The sequence below is a fragment of the Mustela nivalis genome, assembly GCF_964662115.1.
Source record: "Mustela nivalis genome assembly, chromosome: 15".
NCBI classification, from domain to species: Eukaryota; Metazoa; Chordata; class Mammalia; order Carnivora; family Mustelidae; genus Mustela; species Mustela nivalis.
In genome coordinates, this window is record NC_139034.1 from 77,255,919 (window position 1) to 77,270,902 (window position 14,984).

The 14,984-nt window shown below is 52.0% G+C and overlaps 1 protein-coding gene across 2 annotated transcripts in view; it reads right to left on the reverse strand.

The window, feature by feature from the left end:
* The window catches only part of STK24 (serine/threonine kinase 24), a 113,579-nt gene that overhangs the window by 72,399 nt on the left and 26,196 nt on the right, over positions 1-14,984 (reverse strand). Inside the window, exon 1 of one of the 2 annotated variants that reach the window (XM_082700780.1) lies at positions 12,498-12,548. The exons of the other annotated variant lie outside the window; for it this stretch is intronic. Within the exon in view, the coding sequence (XP_082556906.1) occupies positions 12,498-12,533 (36 nt within the window). The 5' untranslated portion in view covers positions 12,534-12,548. Of the gene's footprint in view, positions 1-12,497; positions 12,549-14,984 lie in introns of those variants that run through there. 2 annotated transcript variants of the gene reach the window in all.

Consider the following 14,984-nt stretch of genomic DNA (forward strand, 5'->3'; position numbering starts at 1 on the left):
GGAACTTCCTACGCACTCACACATTATCCTGTTTACTGTTAATTACAAGGTCTAGGGAGACCGGAGCATTTGTTACACCTAATTATATTAAGGTCAGGATCCCTCAGAACTGACCAAAATAAATGGCAGATGCATTCCCTCAGGGGCGGGGCTCAGGCAAAAGTCTGGGCTCTGGAAAAGCTCCTGAGCCCCGACCCCACGAGCCTGGAAAACCTCCAGGGCTCAAGGACTGTGGGAGAGCTGAAAAGTCAGGGTGAATCCAGAATCAACACAAGCCTCTCGCTGATTAAAATATGGAAGTTTCGGGGTGACCAGCTACCCTAGCGCCTGGGATCTCCTAGAAGCCCCAGCCACAGGAAATGGACATGTGCACAGCAGAAGTAGTGTCCCGTGCCACGCGGCACAATGAGGACAGGCCCACCTGCACCGTTGGGATCTCTTTGGGAAGAAAATCCACATGCACAGTGACCCGCTCCCCTCCAAAGCTCAGAGAAAGGGCTAAGCTGCGCGCTCCCGGAGCTCGGGCTTCTGCTACAATTCAGCGTATTTCATAATCCCTTGAGAGAATACATTAAAATAGTTCTAGGATGACAAGTATTTTATATTTTTAAACTTGAATAGCTATTACTGTTTTCTTTGGATCATTTCTGGCAATGAAAAATGCATCTGACATTACTAATCAACTTTCAAAGCTCCTTGGCTTTAGCTGTCCCGCTCTGGCCACGCCTTACTACCCGGCTCTGGGTTAAAGCCAAGCTTTGCTCTTTGTTTCTCTCTGAGAAGAGAAAGGAGCCAAGTCTGATATGTTCGAACACTTGCTACTTATCGCATTCCCGTCCCTACAACAACAGAGAGCACATGATGAGGAGGGGGAGTCGGCGGCAGGTGCACCCCAACCCCACCTCGGAATCGGGCACGCACCCACTCACCAACCGCAGATCTGTCCTCCTAGAGAGGCCCTCGGCCTCAGAACCCCTTCCCCCCGCCAGGCAGCACCGCAGGAAGCCACCACCCGTGCAGCGGACAGGCACCCAGCCGGGAGACCCATGTGCCAGCCGGGGCAGCCCCACCACCCGCATGCCTCCACCCTGGCTGCCCGCCCTTCCTTACCCTCATACCTGCCGGGCTCTCCCAGCCCGTGTCCCAGTGCCACCAGCCTTCTTGTCTGCCATTTCTATAGCGGCAGATTCCAACATCCTAATTCCTCTCCTATCCCAACCGCCCGACTGTGGCCATCATTCTTCTGGAATGTCTCCCCATGCGATCCCCCCCTGCCCCGCCTGACCCCACAGCAGCTGTGCCTCCAACTGACCCACTGTTAGACCTTCCTAAACCCTGCCGGTGGGCTCCCACTTAACCTTAAAGCCCATGGTTCTCCTTCACTCCTTCACCCGCGGGCAACGCATCATCTCTACTGAAGCCCCAGATGCCCCTGCGAACCCGAACCCCGGGGCTCCTTTCCGACACCCCTACTGACTCTCCCATCACCCACCTTCTCAACACTGTCTATGAGCACCAGGGGTTGTAGAGTGTACGGTTCCATTTATAGAACATTCCTGAAGTGACAGAGCTAAGAGTGACGGAGAACAGCTGTGGGGCTGCGGGGGAAGGGATGCTGGGTACGAGGTGACAGGCAGACTTTTGGGGACAGTAGAACAGTCCTGCATCCCAACTACACCCCCCAAAAACTACGGGCAAAAACTGGCCAGTCTGGCCTGAAGTAGGTCTGCAGCTAATTCACCAGCACCGTGCCAACATCGGTTTCCTGGTTTTTACAGCGTGAGAGGCTATCATTGGGGAATGCTAGGGGCAGGGCACACAGGAACTACACAGCGTTTTCTGCAACTTCTTGAAAGTCTTAAAGTACTTAAAATTATTAAAAATTCTTAAAAAAAAAAAATCCCAATCTCAACTGTGTGTCCCACACCCTCTTTCTTCTGTAACCAAAGAGATCAGCCTTATTTCAAGGCTCTTGGGGGGGGAATTCCCATTTACTGCTTAATGACACTCAACCCTGACCACTCCCTTGAGCAAAGGCAGTGGTTCCAGGAGCACACCCACGCGGTGGGAGGAAAACTGTATTAACATTTTTGCAGGCTGTTTTCCCGCTTGAGATTGTGATCACCGAAGAAAGCATCTTACCATCTCGCCAACCTAACCAGCAAAGAGGTGAGCAGCAAGACAGCATCCAGAGTTCCCTCAAAAGGAAAGAACGGGGAGAATCTCAAGCAGACGCCCCTTTCCAAGAAGGAAAGCCGAAGACATATTCAAACAATAGAAAACAAAAACCCAGCCCACATCCAGAGCATTACAGGGAGGAGAGACCAGGAAAGTGGAGGCCAAAGAACAGAACCGGTGTCAGCTGCTCGCTGACATGCACAATCTCTCATTTGGGGCAGCAGCTACCTAAGATCTGGAGAGATGAGACCCAAAATAAACTATCAGACAGTTACTCAAAACTGTCCCTCTTGATGCTTAAATTACCCGCCAAAAACTATGGCGTCTAGGGGGCCCGAGCACTTCAGATCTCTGCTCTGCCAAATTCATAGCAAGTTACTGAAACCCCCATATCTGTCTCCACATCTGTAAAATGGGCAAACAGTACATTTTCAGGATGCTCAAGAGATAAAGGAACATAAGGAAAACTGCTTCTGTTGTAGTTCTTCATCGTTAACACTGAGCTGCCCTTTCCGACAGCGCTTGGTCATGACTCCGTAGTTTCTTAAAAGCCTTTCCCTTGAACTGCAGACAGAAGTAAAACCCCAAATCACCTAACTCACAAACCAATGCACATGCCACTGCGCTACCCTAAAATCAACTAAAACAATGAGGCCTTTCCTCCTTCCGGAAAGGGATGAGGGAGATTCTAGGAGGCTTGAGGGAGCATCACCAGAAAGCGGGAAGGAAACATCTGCAAAACTCCTAAGTTGCAGAGGACAGCCCCGTGGAGGTCATGTGTGGTGGTCGTCAACGAACCACCAACCAGGGAGGCCAGAGGGTTGGGCCGCCAAGTAGCGTTCTAGCACGAGGCTTCCAGAGAGACTGCTGAGCCCCAGACAGCCCCTCCTCCAAGTAAAAAGCTCTGAGGTCTAAGAAATGATGCTAAGAATTATAAAAAGCAAGAACTTTCTGAAGACCTTCCGCTCCCGGTAAGTGCTGACTACTCCATCCCCTAAAACGGACACAGAAGGCAGGCTCGGCCGTGCAGGAAGTCTCAGAGAGACTCAAGGTTAGATGAGCACAAGCAATGGAAAGGGAGAATTATGGCCAAGGAGGAAAGATGCAAAGGCACTGCCTGGTGGGTGTGGACACAGCACACCCAAGCAGTTTATCAAGAAGCCCATGTGGTTCCCAAACACAAACACAATCTTAGAGGTGCCTGGGTGGCTCAGTCAGTTGAGCGTCCGATCTTTGTTTCGGCTCAGGTCACGATCTCAGGGTCGTGGGATCGAGCCCCACAACAGGCTCTGTGCTCGGCAGGGAGTCTGCTTGAGATTCTCTCCCTCCTCCCCTGCCCCACTTGTGCTCACTCTCTTTCTCTAAAATAATAAATTTTAAAAAACAACAACAACAAAAACAATAACAGAAAAACAAAAAAAGTATTAGTTTGTGAAAAAGACAGCCTACTAAAACTTCCTGAGCAGAAACCTGAACCTCAGTTTGTCTTGCAAAACAAGCTGAAGACTGGAACACACACGGCAGCTACATCCTGACACCTGCAGAGAAGCCAGAGACCCCCAACTCCTGGCCTTCCCCATTTCACGAGGTAGGGGAAAGCTACAGTTGGAGGCGGTCAAACTCTTTGGTCTCAGATGTGCCCTAAGGCAGAATGAAGCCCTAAGAAAATGACAGATGCCCACTCGGAAGGATGGGCCCCTCCAGCTGGCCGCGGGCATGCTGATTTGTTGAAGGACACAGGGTATGTGACACACCCCGAACTCAAACCCACAGCCATCTACTTCCAAAGCCTGAGCATGTCACATTCAGGTAAGCGACCGACTCTTGATTTCAGCAGGGTTGTGAGTTCAAGCCCCGCATTGGGCTCCACACTGGGCTTCGAGCTTACTTAAAAAAAAAAAGAGAGAGAGAGAGAGAGAGAGTAGGGCACCTGGGTGGCTCAGCCAGTTAAGCATCTGTTCTGGGCTCAGGTCATGATCCCAGGGTCCTGGGTCCAGGATGCCATGGGAGCCTGCTCCTCCCTCTGCCTGCCACTCCCCTGCTTGTGCCCACATGCTCCCCCTACCTCTCCGTGTCAAATAAATAAATAAATAAATCTTTTTAAAAAATAAATAAATAAAGTTTGAGCATGTCCCTCCTTGCCTCCCAAGCTCTGACAGCAAAATACAAGAACACAAAAGCATCAAAAGACCCGGATTGTCCCCCTGTGGCAACACTGTCCTGTGACTTTGAGCAAGTCCTTAATTTCTCGGTGAAACAGAACAATGATGCTCCCAGTATTTATTTACCTTATACATGTCAGAGGATCCAATTAGCCTCAGAGAAAGAGAAAAAGTGAGGCACTGGCACTGACTTGTTATCTTTGCTAGAGCGGGCGGGCACTCAGCAAGCACCTCGGAGAACAGGTGAGGTCATCTTTAAAACAGCACTTAGTTTTGGAAACATTTTTAGAAATCACTGAAACACTGGCCAAAACAGTTACTGAAAACATACCATTTATAACAATGCAACGTGGTCCCAAATAGGGATTTTTTTTTTAAGATTTTATTTATTTATTTGACAGAGAGAGAGAGAGATCACAAATAGGCAGAGAGGCAGGCAGAGAGAGAGAGAGAAGGAAGCAGACTCCCCACTGAGCAGAGAGCCCGACGTGGGGCTTGATCCCAGGACCCTGAGATCATGACCTGAGCCAAAGGCAGAGGCTTTAACCCACTGAGCCACCCAGGCGCCCCCAAAGACACATTTAAAGACTATCGTAATTTTAAAGTATGGCTTAATACTCTTGTTTTAAAAAAAAGATTGATCTATTTACTTATTTTAGAGAGAGAGGAAGGAGGGGCAGAGAGAGAGGGTGAGAAAGAATCCTGTGCAGCCTCCGACTGATCATGGAACCCAACACAGAGCTCCATCCCAGGACCCTGAGATCATATATGACCTGAGCTGAAATCAAAAGTCAGCGCTGCTTAAGCCTCTGAGCCACCCAGGCTCCCCACATTCCTGTTTTTTAGTATAAATTATTCTTCTCATAAATAAGATATCTTAGAGCTAATTACTGGCAAATAAAATGCCCTGAACACCCATCTCATCAGATTAATGTAATCGTTACATTTCAAGAGGCACTCTGCACCGAAAGATGGGATTTGTCTAATCAAGTCCATGAACCCGTAAAAGCTTTTCCCCATCCTAACAAGTTGAAAGTTCATTCTTGATTGGGATCTCTCCCATGCCTACCCATCTTTAAAAAAAAAAAAAAAGCTGAACTTTTGATGAAACACATATAAGATTACATACATAGCCACTCTAGTATCTATAACCTCCCCCAAAAAAAGACCCAAAAAAACTCAGATGCCTTTCCATGAGTATTTTCCCAGAAATCCTTGCCATGTCTGGCCCCCTAGAGTTCTGGGAGTGGACACAGTGAAGAAACTTCGTGGTACACCCCTCGCCTCCACCCTTGCCTGGAAAGCCTCCGGCACACTTCTGGGAAGGGGTGTCCTGCTTTCAGGGAACTGAATCGTCACAATCAGCACATCTCCCCTGGTCAGATCACTGGGGTTCCCGCCACCCCACAGCCAACCGTAGACACATTTTGACCTAAACACAACAGGGGAACCCTGATCTCTTCACTCTGACTCAGTCGGAAGTCTAAGGTCGGGGCTTTGGCCTTTACACCAAATGCTGATTCAGGACACGAGGGCTCCTCTTCAGGACACAGGACAGGTGTGCAGGACAGTGTCCTACTTGGTCAGTCTGCACCAACAGCACAAATGGCACTCATGAGTTGTGGCTTGAAGAACTAACCACCCGATGGCGTGCACCATCCCCAAGATGGCGTTGGCCTCCTTTGGCACTGAGCGAGAGCCACAGCGACCAGAGCCCGGGGCCAGGACAGCCCCGGGGAGGGAGCAACAAAGACCAACAGCTCTACCGGCTGCTGCCCCACCGCGGAGTGGTTCTCAACCGGGGCTAGACACCACAATCACCCTGGACCATGAAATCCAAAGCTCTGGGGAGGGGACCCCCCCCAGCAACAGTGTTATTTCGAGTCCCCAGAAGGTTCCACCGGGCAAGCAAGGTTAAGAACCAGCGGTCAGGTGCAGGAGACTGCTCCACAGTAACGCCTTGAGAACTTTTCTCCCGCTCACCTGCTTTTCTCCGCTTGGGAAGGAATCACATCAGCGAAGTGGGACGTCATTCGGGCTGGGGTATCTCCCCAAGGCTCAGCCTTTCAATCTTCTCTACCTCCTTCCCCTGCGACCTCCACTAACTTGCCTCCTGGTAATTCGCTGACCTTGCAAGCTTGCTCTCTGCCTCCAGCCCCAAAGGGTGTTTTGTGTATTAAGTTGGTTAATTCAAAGTCTCCAAAATAAAAACTTTTATTTACCATAAAACACCTTTAAATAGCAAATGGTGTCTATTAGCTCAAAGAACGGACAGTTTTCCAATCCTCAAAAGAAAGAGAAACCTCATTCCTCACTAACCAATGGAAGACCAATTTGTAATGCGAGGCCGAAGTCCCGGGTCTGTAGAAATCTGCTCTCTCCTCGTTGCAGTAAATCCACGGGGCAGCACAGGGGATGCCCCGGGCCTGGCTCCCGAGCACAGCACCTCCTGCCCTCAGTGGCAGCCCCGGCTTCCCCACCTGAACTCTCTGAAGCCCTTCCAACGTGCCCACCCCACAATCTGGCTTGGCCAACGCATTTCCCCCATACTGTACACTTCGGCTCAACCCCACAACAGCCCCATAATCTAGAAGAAACTCAGTAAACACTCTACAGTATCTGGCAAGAAAAAAAAATTTTTTGAGAAAAAGGGATGTGAAACCCTATGAATATGGATGTCGAGACCTACAGACGCACACCGGCAGGAGCTTTAGGGGATCCTCATACCAGGATCTACTATCTTTAACGGGATGTGTTCGGTAGAAACTGCTTAAGTTTTAAACTCACAAATGCAAGTTTTTTAGAAAAACATTATAATTAAGAGAATAAAATGACTCCCCCCCCCCCAGTTGAATTCACTGTTTTGGCCTCAGTCTCTAATAACACACACAAACGCTCATACACACACCCGCGTACACCACCTTACAGGAAACCAGCGTCTGCAGCTCTGTGCCATCAGAGCTCCGGCGAGAGAAGGAGCGACAGCGGGGACCCGAGGGCCAGGGAGGGAGAGGGCCCGGGCTGGAAGGACCGTCCCCTGGCTGCAAGCTCTCTCAGCACACACCGAGCAAACGGCTCTAAGGCTCTGCCTGCCTGCTGGGTGCCAAAGCCTCACCCGCCCTCACCACTCACTGACAGCACAGGGAGGAGGACACCCGGGCCTGGGGCTCCGACTTGCCCAAGGTCACGAACAGTGCAAGTCACAGCAGGACTGAGCTTCTGGGCCCCAGAGGCCCCACGAAGTCCAGCCCTCTGAGCCCCTGCAGGGGTTGCCAGGCACCCTTTTTTTCCATGGAAGGTTCGCCGCTGACACAGGAAGGCCTGGGGTGTCTCCGGGATGATGAGCAGCCCCAGACACGCAGGCAAAGACGGAAACCAGGCCAGTTCTATCGGGCAAACAGGTGATGAAAAACACAGAATGGATCCCAAAGAGATAACAGAGCTCCCAGAGAAATGAACGCTGCCACCTCCCTTATTAACCCCCCTCCCCCCACCAAAGATACATGCATGCCCTGGAAGAGCTTCAGACTGTACCCTACAATAAGCACTGACAAACAACAGGCACCCCCACTTCCAGAGCCCCCGCACTCAAAGGCTCTGTGCAGGGCGGTCTTCCTAACTGGGCCTTTCCAGACCTCACAACCACAGCAGGAGAAAGCGAACATGACCCTTGTGAGGCAGCTGAGGGCACCTGGGTACTGTAGGTAAGTCACGGGCACGCGCGCCCCTGCAGCCAGTCAGGGGGCTCAGCCCCACTGTCTATGCATCAAGGGTCAGCCTCTGTGTGGGGAAGTGCGCTCCGCAAGACGGCTGGGGAGAGGAACCCAGCAGGCAAGGTGTGCCCTCGGGTGATCACAACGGAACGCCACCATCAGCAGAAGGAGCACAATCGGATGCCCCCCTGCTCCCCCTTCCCTGCAGGTGAACTCGCCTTCCCGTATTTGACAAAAGCTTACAGTAGCAAGTATCAGGAAGCTCCAGTTCGGACTATTCCAAAAGGGAGACCAAACAATTTAGGAGTATTTATATTTCAATCAATGGTCACATTTCCTTTACCTGAAAATCCTCAGCTTTTAGAGGCATTAAGGAGAAAACAGATGAAATAAAACTGCCAAGGCAATGAGCAAGGCTGATTCGGCCCAAGCAGGAAACCTGCCTCCCGCCCACCAGGGAACCGAGGGGATCACAGAGCGCTCCTCTCTCCCGGGGTGGGGGGTGGCGCGTCTCACACTGCTCAGAAGTCTTGCCGCCACGACCGGCCAGGAAGACAAGCACCAGGTCGGCTGTCCTGGGCGATGCTCGGGAGGGCTGAGGCCTGCATGGCCTGTGCTCGAGCAAGGACAGAAAACCTCTCCAGGAGCAGACAGCCAACACCTCGGCTGCGTCCGCCAGTCTCCGTGGCTCCTTCCTCTTCTCTTTCTTTGAACAACTCTTTATGAATGGAAAAACCGTCTTAGCTCATGAGCTGACAAAGTGGGCCCAGGGCAGCTGGAGTCTGCCCAACCCCAGGCCATACCACCAAGAGAGTAGACTCTGTCCCCGGCCTGCATGCTGGTAAGGCTGCCTGATCCCACCAAAGGGACCCAGGCCCAGTGCCCAGGGCAGGACAGGAGCCGTCTGGGACCTCAGAAGTCACGGCCAGGCATCCCTGGGCAGAAGCGAGCAACAGACCCCGCCACGCCCCTTCTCCGGCCCTCGTTTTCCAACCCAACGCGCCTGTCCGTCATCTCACCAGCCCTCGGACGAAGACACTCCCACGGTGGAGAAGATGGAGGCCGGCAAAGTCTGTTACTTCCCCGGGGACACAGTGCCAGAAGGCACAGCGTTTAGCTCTAAAGCCGAAGTCCTATTACCCTACACTGTGACTCCTAAAAACCCGCCTCACATGGACCAGGCTACCTGTTAAGCACATTTATTTTTACAGTGGGTGCCAGTGATGGAAAGCTTTCTGGGCCCCGGCCCCAGGGCAGGGTTCCGGTCAGAACAATGCTCCCGGGTATGACTCTTTAGAAGGGGGAAGATCTACTTACCTTCCTGCGTTCTCGAATAGCAAACACAACCAGGTTCAAGCAGGCGTGAGATGTCTCTAGCCCAGGCCAGCTCTCCCTCCGGTCCAGGGCACGCTCTGCCTTGAACGGTGCCATCAGTTCGTATCACTCCCCCCACCCAGCTATACAGAAGGGACACGAGTAAGGCGACCCAAAGTTAAACAGGAAGCAAGAAGGAGCAAGACTATTTCTAGTCCTCTTCTGGGTCCATTTCCACTGCCTCGCAACCGAACGCACCCTGCAGCTGGACCGCCTGGATCGGATTCTGGCTCTGACAAGGGACAGGGGATGAGATCCTGAGTGGCTGGGGACCTCTGTTCCCTCTGCCGCCCATGAGGACAACATAAAGCCCCTGCACTGAGGGCGGTGGGAGGTCGGATGAGTTCATCGGTGCCAAGGGCCCTGGCACGGGCCGTGCAAGTTACCGGCATTGTCCCTCCACTCCACAGCTCAAGGTTCAGCTCAAGTTCGGCGCCAGCAGACCCTCCCCTGCAGATCTGACCTGCTTCAGAGCAGACGCTGGCTTTCTGTCACTCTCATCAATGTCACTGACCCACAGGGCCTTTGCAAATTCTCATCACTTCCAGAACCTCCATACTGAGGACCACACCAGACTTCAGGTTATAATTAAACTAAACATCGTTGGGCTTGAAAGCCAAGTGTTCGACCCAGGTGGTATTTCACATCCCTTGTCCCTTTATCCCCACCTTAAGTTGACCTTCGGCTCCAGAGGACACCTGTTAGCTCGCCTTACTTTCTGCCCCTCTCAGGACCCTTCCGCTCCTCTTCCTGCCCCGTGTCTTACACACACACACACACACTCACACAAGACAGACACACTCCCTGTCCCGGGATCACGAGCGGCTCAAGGAGGGGCCCGCCTGCCACCCAAGCCCCCAAGCTCCTCTCAGTCCCTCCCCCACAGCTGTGCGGGGAAACCTCCGGAAAACCTCAGGACAGGTACCGAAGGCTGTCATGACTTCCAGAAACTACCAGAAGGAAAATCAAGTGAGGAGACGCAGGAGCCCAGGGCTGGCGAGGACTGAGAGGAAGGTTTTAGTAACTGAAAAGGACACACACGGTTAGAATCCACAGACCCTGACAGCCACCAAACAGAATGGAAAGGACAAGTCGTTTACATGCACTCGGCCCGCAGACCCCTGGGCACGCTGTCCTCAACTTCTGTCCCGTTCACTCCAATCACGATGCTCGGCGGCACGCACCTCTTCAACGGTGGGTCACGATGGCGCCAAGCCTGAAATGGCTGCGGGTGGGTAAGGAATGAAACCACTGCTTTTGCTGTTAGGTTGTTTTTCTCTGTTTTGCCATATTGATGGAACAGTATCCATGTTATAATGGAAGCAATGGTAAATCTATTTAATCTATTAAAAATATGTTGCCCCTTCCTACGGTAAACTGCTAGTGGGATGTAAAACGGCGTGGCCACTTCATGAAGCAGTTTGGCAGTTTCTGAAAAAATCAAACAGCAGACCACCGTATGACCCAGCAGTTCCACTCCCATGAGAACTGGAACCCCGAGGGCTCGCACAAAGACACACACAGTGGTATTATTCACGGTACCCAAACACTGGGGACAACTTAGATGTCCGTCAACTGGTGGACGGACAGACAAAATGAGGCACATCCCTACAATGGGACAGTATTCAGCAGCAAAAGGGACCAAGCTACTCACACAGGCCACATCACAAACCTCAAAACCATGCTACGTCAAAGGAGACGGTCACAAGACCCCACAGACTGGATGAATTCATTTATATGAAGTGTCCAGAAGAGGCCAAGTGATGGAGACAGAGGGGACTGGGGCTGGGGGGACAGAGGCCGACTGTCCGTGAGCATGAGGAGTCCCACTGGGGGATGAACACGTTCTGAACCGACTGACAGTGAGGGCTGCACCACTCAGTCAAGTCCCTAAAAATCACTGAATTATACACCCCGGGGAGTACATTTTGCAGTATGGAAAGGAAACCACAGAAGCGTTTCAAAGAAAAAATATCCCACATTGCACTCCTATATTCGTCTGCGTCCCCGCAAACGACCGTGAGCCCTGCAAGGACAGACTCCACTCACTCCATCTTACCTCATCCTCTCGCGGAACACCCGGCTGAGGTGTCCACGGAGTGGTTTTTTCCAAAAACAAGAAAGTTTTGTGTTTTTCCATAGCTTCCTGATTCACCGAAATTTCACATCCCTGACGACGACTCTTCCAACCCACCTGCCCCCAAACACAAAGGCCAAGCCAGGCCACAAAGCATGAGTGTCCATGAAGTGTCAGGCCACTCTCAAGTGACCCCAACACCTCTGGAGGTATCCTGAGCCCCTACTCAGGAAGCACAGCATGGGTGTCTGCTCAGGGCAGGAAAAGAAAAGGTGGTTTTCTTCTGTTTTCCTTGTGGCATTACTATGAAAACTCCTGGGATTGTGAGTAGAGAAGAGCATGCTTTTAGCATCAGATTCAGAAAAGGTGAAGGTTCAAGGAAATTACATTCTAATCTAAAATAAATTCTCAACTTCTTTCAGGGAAGATTTATTTTTGACTTAGAAGCAACCAATTTAATAAATACAGAAGATACTGTCCCAGGAGGATTAAAGACAGCAAGCAAAGCGGTAAGATAAGCTTTGGACTAGCCTGTGCTCTACGCCATTTTCTCCGTCATGAACAGAACCTGAGAAGACGCTGTTTAGACAGACCATAGTTATTAAGGAGGAACTCGTTAAGCTTGCTTTGAAATGTAAGGTCTTTCTTTTCTCAGCCAGTACTGTGGCAAAAATAATGCAGGAGTACAAACAAACTGCTTACCATATTCCACACTACCTAGAATTCATTCGTGTCCTGCCTTCCCTCGTTTAAGTGACACCAGCATCTGCTGTTAAACAGAGAAATAAAATACACTTCCTCATGGTGTAAGTGCGAAGTGTAGTGGTTAAGGGTGTGGGCTTTTGAGACAAACTGGTTCAAGTCTTGCCTCTACCACATATTTGTTTAATGATCTTGGGCAATTCACCTCACCTTTGTGTTGTGGTTGCCCTGGCTTTTGAAGAGGTAAAGATTAAATCATTTAATTTCCTCCAATCCTCACAGGCTACTTACCCCACCTTGAAAATGAAGGTGTTCACGAAACTGCATTATTTTCGGGACGCTGTCATCAACTCGCAGATTTCATAATTTCTGGCCCCACATTCCATCACACCCAGTACAGACCGGTGGGTCAGCTGTTTTCAAATATTATAAATGGGGATTTAAGTGAGCAACCTTCTGGAAGGTGTGCAAACCGAAATAAATACCGCTGAGTAAGGCCCATTCCAGCCAACTCCCTCCTGCCTACCAGGTAAGGGCAACGAGTCTAAGGAAAACAACACACCAGCCTTTGCACAGTCAAAAAAACCAACCTCTACCAGTAAGCAGGATCGTTCCAGGATTGCTCCCTGCCCTGCGTTTTACTGATGGTAACTAAAATCGAGCCGACCTCACAGATCCTAGGTCAGTTCCACAACAGCACAGTCATCCCTCACACCCACTTAGACCCCAGAAACGGCATGCAAGACAATTCACCTACTTCAGATTAAGGAACGGACATGTTAAACCTCACACTGCTGAGACGAATACATACTCCGTTTCCAGGGTCCTCGCTTCTCCAGCACCTCTGTGTAGCAAATCCTCTCAGAGGAGGGGAAACACTTGTATGTTAGGGAAAGCCACATCACCAAAAATGCCAGCAAGGGTAAAAAGAGAAGGAAGATGGGCCCTGGGCCCTGGGCCCCGATGAGTAAGAAGAAACAGCCAGGCATGCTACCCCTCCCAAAGATTACCGCTTCTGTGAAATCCTTCCCTACTCAGGGATACTACAGAGCTGCTCATTCCCAAAAAAGAGAACTAAACACTTGAAGGGCAAATCAAAGGCATAAGGCAGCAGAGTTGTCCGCCCCTTGCCCCGGCCCAGGGGCTGGAGTGCTGCGTGAAGTGTGCCTATATTTAAGGGAAGCTCGCACAACTGTTCCAGTATAGTAACCCAACTCCGATTCAGAGGTCAGATTTTTGAAACCTCAACCCTCCGGAAGCAGGAAGCCTTCCGCCTCCAAGCGCAGAAAGAGAGGTCACGGTCATGAACCCTGAGCCCTGAATTCGTGTCCCCTGCTCTGCACAGAAGGGGACCTCAGTCCCTCTCAGAACATTCTGGCCCATGATCAACCCACACTCTAAGGGAGGTTGCTAACCCACAGCAGATGAGAAGCAGCAGCCCAGCGAGGGTGGGCGAGGCCCCGGAGCGGCTTGGGCGCCAGCGGAAAGCAGGACAGTGCAGAGAGCCGCCGGCTCTCCACTCCTCAGCGAGCGCCCAAGGACACCACTGACTGACCGACTGACGCACCTCCCCAGTGTGACAGGAAATGCCAGCCATCCCTCATAGGGTGAAGTCTGAAAATACCAAATACTGTGCTGAGGTATCAAGAGGATGCCCAAACAAGGACCTGCTTCGGACACCAAAGGATTCGAGATCCTGCGCCAATGTAAGTTTCTCCTTAAAATTATCTTCTTTCCAGTACTCAGTTCTCCGAAGGGAGTCAGGGAGGTGACCTGTGGGAGGTCCCCTCCTTCAGGAAGCTGTCCTGCTCCTGTCCCACACGAGGTGGCACGTGCGGCCTGGGAGGACCCGGGCTCGCAGGGCTCCTGCCGCGCCAGCTACTGTCCTCCCACCAGCGAGAGGGAATGTCATCCAGAGTAAATGTCATCCAGACCCTCAGCGGGAGGAAGCTTCAAGGAAACAGGGCGCCTTTAAAGGGCTGCACCCAGCAGGGAACCATCCCCTACCGGGCACCGGGAGACTCAGTCTCCAGCGCGGCTGACTGGTCCAGATAAGCGCCCGCACAACACAAAAGCTTCCTTTTCCTCCAAGTCCTCCTCGGTGCTCTGCTCAAGGAGAACAGCACGTGAGGCAGACTGGCCAAGGGTGACTATTCGGGCACTAACTCCCCATCCATCACGCGGACGATCGTGCCGACAGAGACCGCAAGGAGACTCGCCAAGGAAGAAGGCAAATGAGCAGCATGTTTACGCCTCTCTCCTCTGACCCACACTGGAGGTGATGAAAGGAGAAGAAAAGTCCATCTACAAGGAACCTGGGGAACAGCCGTAGCCCTGAAGACTGCCTGCCCGATGCAGTGACGCCTGAGCCCAGCCCCCGCTCGCTGGGCCCCAGCAAGAAGGGGCTTCTCTGAAAATGAGATGCTCTAGGAAGGGCAGGGGCTCAGGCTGTGGGCAGGACTCTGAGGTGGCAGAGCCCTCCTCATGTCCCCAACCAGGGAGAGGAGCCCACCGCGGGGGGGCGGCAAGTCACCCCAAGGAAGAGCAAGCGGAGGCAGGAGGGAGCTCACCCCTGGCCTGGCGGACCTGATGGGCAAGTGGTCCAGGGGAGCGCCCGCATCCCTGCACCAGCCCTGGTCCCGGGCAGACGGCAGGGACCGACAGAACCCGCCCCTCGGAGTGCTCCTAAGCCGGAAGGACCGGTGCAGAAATGCGACTCAGCAGAGCGGGCGGAACAAGCAATACAACAAGCAAAGGGCTGAAGGAAAATGACATGTC